This window comes from Fulmarus glacialis, unplaced genomic scaffold, assembly GCF_000690835.1.
Source record: "Fulmarus glacialis isolate BGI_N327 unplaced genomic scaffold, ASM69083v1 scaffold22707, whole genome shotgun sequence".
NCBI classification, from domain to species: domain Eukaryota; kingdom Metazoa; phylum Chordata; class Aves; order Procellariiformes; family Procellariidae; genus Fulmarus; species Fulmarus glacialis.
Window position 1 is genome coordinate 73,535 of NW_009225489.1, and position 12,052 is coordinate 85,586.

Here is a 12,052-nt window from a genome sequence, read left to right on the forward strand (position 1 = left end):
AGCCTTGCTCCTGCCACCACGGCGTCTCCGCAGGTAAAACTGCTGACAGGCTGGCGAGGCGCAGAGGTGTCAGCTCCGCTTGCCAGGCTGACTCTCCCCAAATCAAATTTCTTTGCTCTCTTTGATGATTCATCCCCAAACCAACAGGCTTGCAGAAATAGACTGAACACGGAAGCCCCCACGCTAGCATGTACAACAGAGCTAAGACTTCGTGATAAATTAGACAATACTGTCAACATCGTGTGTGTACTACACATCGTCTCGGTGACAAAACAGGGCTCATTAGCTCCTCACCAGCCAGGGGAAGGATAACTTGCTTTGCCTTTTTTTTTTTTTTTTTGAATTGCTACAAAGTCTTGCTGGTTGTTTCTTTTAATCAATTATTAAGTCTCAAATCAATAGCTACATGAGTGATCGTCAGTGAGGCGTTACCTGACTGACGGGGCAGTGCTCCCCAAACAAGACAGAACTGAAAGTGTACTCAAGTGCTACGCAGTCATGAGAATACAGAGTTAACCTGATGGACATGGCAATGGTTTAACATGATGGCGTGTATTTCCAACCAAGCATCCCAGCACCATTCGTTAAGAGTCAGGTTTTGTTTTCCAATGAACATGGCGTCAAATTACTTCAGGTAGAAGCTGTTCAAATTCTGTCCCCATCCAAGGACCAAACCCACCCACCCACACTGTATTAAAATAAAAAAGAGCAAACTTTGAGGAGAAAGCCATAGGTATGCACAGAGCACTCACGCACATGCACCAGGCAAACAGGCTGGCAGGCACTGGAGGCTGTTACCTCCAGTCAGAGAGAGAAAGTGGTGTGAGGGCAGGACAGGGAGAGGGAAGGTGCACAGGAACTCACGTACAGGGACATGGGAAGATGAGACTGGAGGACAAGAGGCCATGCAGGAAGGTCAGAGCCCGGCATGCACAGATTTTGACTCCCAGCCCTGTGAGACCAGAGGCAGCACAGCCTGCTGCAGACTCCCCTGCACCCTGCATGTGCCCCTGTGTCAAGCACTTCCAGGCTGCCACGCTGAGCCCATCAGTGCCACATCCCCCTTGATGTGTCCTGCAGAGGCCGTGCCTGTGGGCGCTGCAGCTGCCTCTCGCCACCCCCTGCTCCCCTGTGGCCAGCATAGGGGAGATGCACTTCCAAAGGAGCTGGGGGCTCGTTTGGCAGCGCTTTGCAGGGCAAAGGGAAGGGCTGAGCCCCTTCGGAAATGGCTCTCCCCTGTCCTACCCACACGTGAGCAGCAGAGGTGGTTGGTGTGTTCACATGCCTACGGAAGGGAGGAATGGCAAGGAAAACTCTCCCGCAGATCAAACTGTACAAGAGGGTGGGCAGGCTGCAGTGTCGCCAACCTCGACATGGGCCATGCCTCCTGCACGCGGCAGCCTGCGGCATGCCAGGAAGCTGTGCGGGGCCTCAGCTCTCAAGCCTGGCAACAGATGAGCAGTTAAACAGGCCTCTGTGGTGTATTTTTGCAACCCAGAATGGCTGAGCTGGCCTCCCCTCGTTAGCACACCGGCAGAGCTGCTAAAAATGGATGCCATGTGTAGGGGTCAGCTCTCAACATGGGAGGTGGGAGGGGGTCAGGGCAATGCCTTCGGTGCAAGTTCTGGCCCAGACGATACTCTGGCAGGAGCTCGTGCAAAGGAAGGGTTGGGCTCCATCAGCCTCCCATCCTCTTGGGGGATAATTGGCAGCTTCTCGTCCCGGTCAGTACAGAGGGAGAAGGGGAGATGCTGTCAGTTAGCATTAGTGAGAGCTGGCAGAGCTCTCACAGCAGCTTGCAGAGCACCATCAACACATTCCTCAGACTCAAGCCAGCGATTTAAGTCGCTTGCTTTTCTAGCATAAGAGTCTGGTAATAATTTAAATCAGTTTAACTCCTCAAAAAGCAGCATTCTTAGAATTTCTGTCCAATTTACAAGTCAAATCACATGGGCTAGCATAGCCCATGATGCTACCTTAAGTGCTTCAGAAATTTTTGTTGTTCCTCATTTATTGCAGCAATGAAATTTCCCTTTTTATTACAATTTTCTTGACAAGAATTTGCAACATTTTTTTTTTAATCTTCTTTTTGGATAAAGATCAGAGAAGGTGGTTTGGAGGTTTTGCAAGAACAGCACAGGGAAAATTGCTGTGAATATTAAAATGATTTCAATGGACAATAGTATAATTCAGAGGTTTAGTTAAACCAGCAGACTGTCAAAAATGAGATTCATTGACATTCATCCCAAGAACAGGCATCGTAAGGGCTCTGTGCTGCTCCACTATTCAGCACGCCTCCCCGTAGAGAGCATTCCCTGAGAAGTGAAGTGAAACCCTGGAGCAGTGAGCAATGCAGCGCAACCTGAACCCGTGCCCTGGATCCCACAGGACAGGGAGAAAGGACAGCGTAGAGACTGGTTCCCCACTCACTGGGGGGACCGTGGGGAGGAAGGAGGGGAGCAGGCAACACAACAGCCACAAAGGTTGAGATTGAGAAATGTTAATAATTCAACATGCATTAACATGCACATTCCTTGCCTTGAGAGCAAAGAGCATGAATCGATTGCCTGGCTCCTTTCACCACAAGAGTGGCTGTTTTCTAACGTCTCAAGTTCCCTCTGAGGGTGATGTTACCCCCTTGGAGAACCAGGGACCCCCCTCCCTGCTGCTGTCTGCAAGAGTTGTAGGCTCTGAGCTTTGGGCACGAGTGCTCAGGGCTCGCAAGCGGTGCTGTTAGGCCCTCTCTCGCATGCCGAGACACTGCTGGCATACAGCAAGGCTCTGCTGGAAACATAACAGTGCCAGGAGGACTGCCCGTGCTTCCAAAACCGTGTGGTGCTGCTAGGGAAGGAGAAACCAAACTGCTTTCCCTGCTGGCTGTCTTGGCCACAGTACAGCTGAGCAAACGACAATGCTAATGCCCCTCCCTCTAGCTTGCAGAGATGCAGGGACCTCTCCTTGCCTGCCCTTGCTTCTGGGTTTCCTTCCCACCGTGCCCACTGGCATCTAACTCTGGGCTCCATCCTCCTCCTCCCGACATCCCCATCGCAGGCTCGCTGGGTGCTGCCCCATGGCGATGGAGAGTTGTGCCTGTGCTCTGCACGCTTCTCCGCTCCTCTCTGGGGCAATCCCAGCTGCTCTGGTCCTGCACCACTGTCCTGACATCCTCTCACCTTTGCTCTTCCTCTGCACGAAGGAGCAGCAGTCTGAAGTCCTGTCCACTCTGAAGAAGGACCAGCACTGCCTGGGCTGTGCTGCTCCTCCCTGGCCCCCAACACAGCAAAGGCAAGTTCTGAGGGCTCTGCTCTAACCTCCTGACTCGGATGAGTAGTTGAGAGTGATGGGGGGGCACGTCTTTGAGAAGGTGACACTGCCCAGCTTCTTTATTCCAGCCGGGCAAGCTGGAGGATCCTTGGTGCATGGGGTGTGCTCTCGCCCTCGCCACACTGCTACCCGCCCCAAAACTCCCGCCTTCCTCAGGAACCACCTCCTCAGAGTTGGGAAGGAGCGAATTTAGGAGATATCCTCAAACATGATCATCGGTCTGCATGGTTTACTCATCTGTAGACACCTTTCATCTCTCCCTAGTGCTATCATTTTAAGGAAGGACTTCAAATGGAAAGGCAGTTGCTGGAGTCTCACAATCTATTGACAGAATCAACAGCAGGAGAGGAAAAATTGGAACCAGAAAAAATGCATTTACAGTCTAATCTTGTGCTCAAACAATGCTGTACTATTTATGCTCCCAATGCATCCTTGAGTGCTGACATTTTATAGACAATTTCCAAAACAGGGCCTTGCCATTTTTGGATTATATTTCAGCTATAACTTTTAGGTCTAATTATTTGCGCTGACAACCACATATAAAAGAGGATATATCATTACAGTGGTGCAGCACTGGAGACACATCAGCATTCAGCATACTGACATACTAATAGCAAAGTAAGGGAGAGCAAGATTGTGGAGCTATGCAATTTGCATTCACTCTCTGAAATTTCTCTGATGAAAATAACACAACATTAAGGAAGGGAATAAGAGAAAAGATCCACTGTATCAAGATAAAATAACTCGTTAATAAATAACCTTGTAGCAGTCACAGAGCAATAATTAAATGCATGGGTGAGCAGTACACAGTTTTAAGTAAAGCTGGAAAAATGTAGGATGTAATTATCAGTGCCAAACAAATTATAAGCACGGCAAATCCCAATGGAATATTTAGAAACTAATTTCTGGCCTCACATTAAATATTTGTGTATGTGGGTATTTTTGGTGGGGTGGGAAGGAGGAGTCGACACAAAGAATGAGAAATTATCCACTCCTGCTGGCTTGTATCCATTCTCGGCTGCCTCCCCTCAGCTAAACCATGTGGCTAAAACGTTTAAGTGCCCTGTCAAAGGTTTATTCTCCAGAGGTGCCTGAGCCATCACAGCAGTGCTCCAATTTCACTGAAATCTGGGAGGCTTTGGGCCTTGGCTTTAATTTCTTCTCTTTTCTTCCTTGTTCTCATTTTTCGTCATTGTCTCAGGCTCAGGTAATTTTATCCTCTACGAAATCTATTTTTAGAAGGTAAACAACAAGGGCCTCGTGTCTCAGTACAATCTAAATGAGAGCACGTTCCAGGGAGAGAAATGGGAGCGAAGTCAGCGTACTGGAACAACTGCTATGACAACTTGTTAAAACTTGTTCCAGTGACGATTATAAGATCAACTCATGCAGCTGCCCGATGGCATGTGGGAGAGGAGCTAGGGTCTCTTCCCTGTGCCACCTGGGAGCAGTGGCGGGCCGGAGAGCCGCTGCGAGCATCCCTCTCCTCCAGCACGTGTGGAGGGACGGACCCACACAGTACCTGTTCGGTGAAGGAGTCATCTCTGGAAACTAGCTCAGGACTTCTGCCAAAACCACCAGCTTTCCTCAGCATGAAATCATGAGTGCCTCAAGCTAGGCCGGGAGCTAGATTTAATTTAAAAGCTGGAGTTGCCTTTCACTATTGTCCTTTATTCACCTCTGGCTCTCTGAGGGCAGCGGGACAGAGCAGAGCAAAGCACAAATCGGGTTCTGCTGAGTGGCTATGAGCTCCTGCGCACGTCGCCACGGGCCTCCCTGAGCCACCCGAGGCAAGGCTGGGGCCGCTGCCAGAGCTCCCTGCTCTTCCGCCAGCAAGAGAAAGACCCAGCCCCAGGGAAGAAAGGAGAGGCAGACCTGCTCATGCAAAGGGCCCTTGTCCGAGCATGGAGAACTGGCCACCCCCAGAGCAGGGACTGCTGAGGAGCAGGGAAGCTGCCTCAGCACGAGGGCCTTGCATCTCTCAACCAGCTGCTCTTGCTGCCCTGTCGCAAGGGAGGGCAGCATGCTGGGTTCTTCTCCAGCTAAGATCAAAAGTAAGCTTTTTGCCTCTAGAGAAAGTAAAAACTTCCAAGGCTACAGGAGAAATTGAGGAACCCGCTCTCCCTAGCAGCTCGCAAAGGGACTGGAGATCATTCTGACCTCCGCTTCCAAAGATTGCTCTTGATCTCCGGCCAGAAAGCAGCAGCAGTTTAGAGGTATTAGACTGGCACCTAGCACAGGTAATGGGTTAGAGAAGGACCCCACATACAGTAGCATGCACTTCTTCCCACCCTACCTTTGAACAAAACCGCCCTGGCTGGTATTTGCATGCAAAATATATTCTGTGCATTTTAAATCTCAAGCAACAAAGGCATGCAAGCAAAGTATCAATGCCATCACCAGAGTCACAGCAAACAGTAAGCAAATTTCGTCAGGCACACTGTGGCCGTGCCTGGAAGGGAGCCAGAGTCTGTAGGGCCCCCTCCCCTTTTGGGGATGGTTCTCGTCTCCCTACTGGAAAAGTCCCATCTGACGTGGTGTACTGTAGATGGATAAGAAGTGAAAAGGACCAACCTTCTCGCTGATCTGAGAGATGAAAGTTTGTTTTGTTTGATGGCAGAGTGCGATGAAGATGAGGAGGGAATAAAAAAAGACAAGGAAAAACACAGAGAGTAAAAACAGGCCAAGCTTCATCTGTCCGCACACCACTGAAACGACAAGACAAGACTACAGAGGTCAGCCATGACTTCCCACCGCGGACACACACCACTCCATGTCATGGACAAGAGTGTGCCATACTCGCACCGTTCTGGCCCGGAGCAGGGCCGGCCCCTCCGCCTCCCTGACCTGCTCACTGCTTGTTGATGCAGGGCAGAGGGGACTGCAGGTCCCACACATACTCACGTGGAGGGTGCTTTGGGGGCAGCCCCGCGCGGGGCCAGATGCTGGAAGCACAGACACGTTTACATGTGCAAAACACTCAGGCACACGTACAGAGCAAGGGACTCCAGCCATCACACAGACTGACATGCTCCCACACACCCACTCCAGCTATAAAGATGATGGCAAAGGCACTTTAAACCCATTGACCACACACTGGGAAGAGCATATACATAGATCCGAATTTTATCAAGTGTGAAAGAAATGTTCCAAGTGGTGAATGGAAAATCTTCTACCACGAAGAGCTGCTCCCCCTCTCCAAACAAAGAGCTAAATGCAGCAGAGAGGTATTAGGCAAGTGACAGACATGCGCAGTCTCAGCTGGGCTCAGTTTCGGGAGAGCCTTATTGGTACACTGTGCTGTGAGTGAGAGATAGACAAGAAATCAGAAGGACAAAAACACCCAGAGAGAATTGAGCAGGTCCCAGTTTTTGTTCCTGCGGGAGAGACAGTAGAAGGTTAGTTGCATTTTCCTTATAGACAAAGGAGATCTTATTTCTCTAGCAGGAGTGACCTCACTCCAGCTACAGATCTGTGGAGTATCAGCTGTAATCGAACCCTCGCTGAGAGAACACAGAAGTAGATTTGATAGTTAAAGACTGCTTATGAGTCACATTTTTGATGGGGGAAGGAGAAGGTGGGGGGAGGAATTTGCTTTCCAGCAGAAACACTGCAAATTAGAGAACAGCATGTGGCATTATACAGCGCAACAGTACAGTCAGCCATTTCCAGCAATTAGAGGACAGGATTTTAACCAACACTGACATGGTACAGACCAGGCAACAAACTGCCAATAACAGCTACAACAGTGGCCTACGAAGTGTAATGGAGCTTGCAGGAGAACAGCAAGTTGTTTACGTTTCTTCAATTGAACTGATACCAGGGGACCAGAACCAGCCAACTCGGAGCTTAACTGGCCTGTAAGCAAGGGCCACATCCAGCAAGGACCCGCACCCGGACATCCTTAAAACAAACAGTCCTAACTTAAGGCCCAGGTTTCCTCTGGCCTGCTTCAGACAGGGGATTTACCTCTTGGTCCGCAAAACATTAACATAAGGTTCATTTAATCCTGTGAGACCCTGTGATGGGAGGGAACCTCTTTATTGCTGCTCCCAAGCCACCACTTTATTTCCTAATCTAACAGAGCGTATCACATCTGCATGGCCTCAGCAGACAGCAAAGGTCTTCAGCCTTCTGCTCAGCTCTTCCCAACAGGGAGGATTTGTTTCCTGCCATTGCCCGGGAAGAACAGTGCTTCTGGCAAACCAGGTGTACCCGTGAATGGCTGCATTTCTGGAAAGCAGCACTAACCTCTCAATAGGGCAATACAAACTCCAACTGCTGCAAACCAACCTGCTGTACCCCTTAGGACTGTGCAACTGAATGGCGAGAGGCTGGTGAAGGGTGTAAGACCGGGCAATGATGCTGAAACAGCTATGGAAACACCCATCCCCGTTGCAGAAGCGGAGCAGCTGCAGAGCCTCTCCCTGCTCTCGGGAAGGGCTGACAGCCCCCAGCCACACCAAGGGGACTTGATGCGGTGCCGCTTGGTCTGCCCACGGGCAAGGAGAGGGGTGCTGCTGCAGCTGGGGAACGGCCAGGAGCTTTGTTTCGGGGAGCCTGGCAGGGACCGCACTGCATCAGTGTGCATGGACATGAGGCGGCTACGGCAGCGGCTTTCCCCACGTGTTGACACTTCAGATTAGAGTTGGAAAGGTGAGGAGACGCATGTGAAACACGCTCATTCAAACAGATTACTTTCTGGTCTGTCAAACAGGAACAAGTTTGTGGCCTGCTATTTGTCACTAATTGCTGGATTATCTCTTAATCTCTTACTATATTAGTGGCTTATGGGGAATAAAAACCAGTAGCAGGCTATTTTGGAACAGCTGTAAGGCAAGAGGGAGCACCTGGGCAAAAAGTTCTCTCTCCTTTCCCTTCACTTAATGCTTAAACAGCTGCTGCTTTATCTGAGATAAACCTGGTAAATGGTAAATTGAAAGTTTCACCTCCTTACAGATCCCATTCACATGCTCCCTTATCTCCAGTTCTCTATCCATGTCATTCCTAAGCTAAGAAGCACGTTTTACCAACAGGTTTTCTGCTTTTTTACAAAACAAATGACTCTGAGCAGTGACAGCAAATAACATCTGCCCCCCATGTAGGAATAGAGGATTTAAGGCTGGAGTTACCCAGAGTATCCCCTGTGCAGAATACCACGGCTCACTAGGCACGCTAGCGTGTTCACACGAACCTGAGCTGCCTGGCAGCTAACTTAAACATGCCAGTCTATGTGCAAGACAGAGCAAGCAAAGTCACAGCAGAAACGTCACCAGAGGATAGCGAACTCCAGAAGGTAAAAATGGGGTTCCTTTTGAGATCCAAGTTGAAATAGCAAAGAAGCAAAGAGCGAGGCCGTATCAGAGATGCGTCTGCCAGTCCTGACTGTCAGATGGCTCCAGCGCTCTGTAGGCAGAAATTCCCATGCTGACTGATTTTGGCTTTTACCCTACCACAGACATGCTCATCTTATGCAGCAGCAGCAATACTCTAACCACAGCAGGTTGTTGCAGAAAGAATGAGTTTGGGCTTATGGGAGGCTCTGCTTTTGTGTATTCTCGGGCATTAGCTCCCTGAAACAAGGCAGGGAGCTGTGGCCAGGATATGAATGCACAGGTCTGAGAGTTTAGATCACTAGCTCTAACAAAGGAACACATTTCTAAAGCTTTTCAGAGTGAGAAGCTAATACTTTCCTGAAAGCAACAAGGAAGTTCATTATCCCAATTGGCTCTGCAATTCTGCTGGGAACTGTCAGCATCTGTCCTGTGCCGAAAACCCTTTGGTGCTATGCAAGGCATTAATATAAAGGCAAGCCCAGACACTTTGGAATCCGAAAGACAGAGAGATTAACAAAAACCGAGAAAGGGATGAACCTGTCCCTGCTTATCTCCAAAAGCACATCTTGTGTCTCAAGGACTCCACATAAATCAAATTTCATACTTTACAGCCTTTAGAGGTATAGAGGAACAAAAGGACAGATTGTCTTTTTTTACGCCAGATTACATGAGAATAAGACAACCTCCCATTATATGCGATGAACAATGTTCTCATGCCACAGTGATGAGTATATTCCATCCTAGAGACACAGACAGGATGCTCAGGGTGCCCAGCCATCCTTTCCTGTTCATAGTGCACACACATGCATGCATGAACTCAATTAAGAGCAGAAAATCTCAGAGCACCAGAGATGGATTTCCTAACCCTCTGTGCAAGTGGATACGGGAGGGGAGGGAACGGACATTTAGTCAGCACAGATACGCAGGCCTAATTGTTTCACAGACGTCTAATGCAGGTCATGTGGGGAGGAGGGGGAAATAGGTTTCCAAGTCCATTTCTGTGTTGCGTTATCACGCACTGAGCCACCAGCCACTCTCCTATTTTGTATAAAGGTCATTTTACAAATAATCAGACTTTAGCCTCACATTGCACTTTTAACCATCAAAGGACTTTGCAAGGAATAAAACTGTTAAGCTTTTTTAGTTGAGTTCTGTAAAGCACGTTGAAATCTTTAGATAAAATGTGCTAGCAGAAGGACAAAACTATTATTTATTAAACCATGATCATTATAATCATTACAGCATAGCAAAATGCTCATAGAAACACTGACGGTGAACACACTTCACCCCAGGAGAAAACACGACGAAAATATTCATAGTAATATATGGAGAAGAGAAAACTTGGCAGAAGCCTCTACGTGCCCCTGCGGCTCTGAAGCCAGCCAGCTCCAGTACGAGGACACACACAGTCACAGCAGCATGAGCCACAGTGCTGACTGAGCAGCAAATATCTGCTGGTGCTGAGCACTGTGCAGCTCTGGCCATGCCGCTGGCTACGCTCACCCTGAGTCTGTTCACAACTAAGCCAAGGTGCATCTGCCGAAACTACAGCTGCTCTGATTTTGGCTATAGCAGTAGCTTCAGCATGGAGCAGCACCCAGGGGCAGAGGAAATCAAGTTAAAAATACTGAAATCCCATTAAAAGGTGTGCACTTTCCTCATCAAAGGGTCATTGCTTTGTGTTGCATTGCTGTATTGCAGCATTCTCTTGAGGTCAGGACTACACAGAGTGTACAAAGCCAGATCACGGCCCTTCAGACCCGTAGCCCTCCTCAGCCATGTACCAACTGCCGAGGCTTCTATCGTTACTCTGTGGCCTCTATCGCAGCCTGTTATTGCTTCTTCTGATGGTCCAGGGCAGACATCTGTCTGAAGCAGCAGTCTGGGTCATCCGGTCTGATTCAACTGCCCGTTCATGTTTCCTGTCATCCAGGCACCTCCCTCGCAAGTCTCTCCAGTCTCTGCTTGTCTGTGATCGCTGCCAGGCCCTCGAGCACCGGCAGTGCCCCTCTCTGGTCAAGTCACGCCACCCCCCCCAGCCCTGAGAGAGACAGGTTTAACGGAGCACACTGCCAGAAATGCACGTATGGCTGGGTTGTAAACAAACGTATTCCCCAATATTTAGCCATTCTTCAGACATGCCCAGTTTTGGTTGCTGATTGTTTGAGCACTGTCCTCAGCTTTTACCCTTCTCTTGGCAATACCCTCGAGCTTTGACTGCTGTTGCTATTTTAGCTGTTTTAATATCACATAAGCAGAAAATGTCCTTTTTAAAGGCTTCAAGTCTTGTTGCTCCAGGCCCATGTCAGTCATTCAGAATTATTATTATTTACACAAGGTCCCCACTGCAGTAAGCATCATATAGCCACAAGTAGCCATTTCGGTGCGCTCCCTCTGTGTCTGAGCCTAAGCTACCGCCAAGTCCCCAAGTGTAAAACCCTGCAGAGGCCAGAGAATCGCTGTTAGGGACAGAGCCACAATCCTAATTTCATTTTGGGTGATGGCTCCTTAGTGAAACTTGGCAAATAGAACTTCAGACTCCAAGCAAGTTTCTCTGCTGCCAAATGGAATACTACCCTGGCCTTTCAAAAAGCAGATCAAGAAAGCACAGATTTTTGCAGTAATACCATTTCTATTTATTGCAGTCTGATTTACTAGTTTGCGATTTGGGGACAGAGGAGACAATCCAGTTTTAAATGGTCTTTCTTTAAAATCAGCTGTGCAGCTGCTTCTCTACAGTATGTGTAGCATTTTGGGCCAGGGAACTCACTGCACTTGACCCACTGGACCATGCCTTGAAGGCCTGAAAAGCAGCACTTAAGTGAAAACTGGGCAACAGATTTCTCATTTGATGGGAATTATGCAGCCAATGCTCCAATAAATACTATTCTAATAGCATCTGCATTGCTCACTGTTCCGTAGCAGCACTGGGGAACACACCTAGTGAGCTCCACAGTGTATTAATAAGGATATTCTTATACACAGTCTTCCTGCTCATTTGCTACATTGAAGTAGGAAAAAAGGTAATGCCACATGTAGAGAGAGAGAAGGGCAGACAAAACCTTTCATACAGGGAAAGAACCTTTATTGAGGGGAGCACCACACAGGCCACTACCTTCACAGGCATTTCATAGGACAAGACTTTTGGCTGCAAATACTCCTCTGTGCAGACATCCCTGAAGCTGTAGGCAAGTGAAGAGTGAAACATATTCATAAAAAACCAATAGTGTAGGTGAATCAGTGCAATTATACTACACTCCCAGTAAGCATGACGAAATGACACTAGGTCCAACCTGCCTTCTACTCTTAAATCAATGTCTTGTATGTCTCTAATCAACTTCTTGGATTTTTGCTGCTAAATTAGACAGTAAGCTCTCTGGATCAGAGGAATC

The 12,052-nt window shown here is 48.6% G+C and overlaps 1 protein-coding gene across 1 annotated transcript in view; it reads right to left on the reverse strand.

The window, feature by feature from the left end:
* Positions 1-12,052, reverse strand: part of PTPRF (protein tyrosine phosphatase, receptor type, F) — a gene marked incomplete at both ends in the record, with an annotated part of 104,396 nt that overhangs the window by 72,434 nt on the left and 19,910 nt on the right. Inside the window, one exon of the mRNA XM_009582504.1 lies at positions 5,899-5,910. Within this exon, the coding sequence (XP_009580799.1) occupies positions 5,899-5,910 (12 nt within the window). The remainder of the gene's footprint in view (positions 1-5,898; positions 5,911-12,052) is intronic.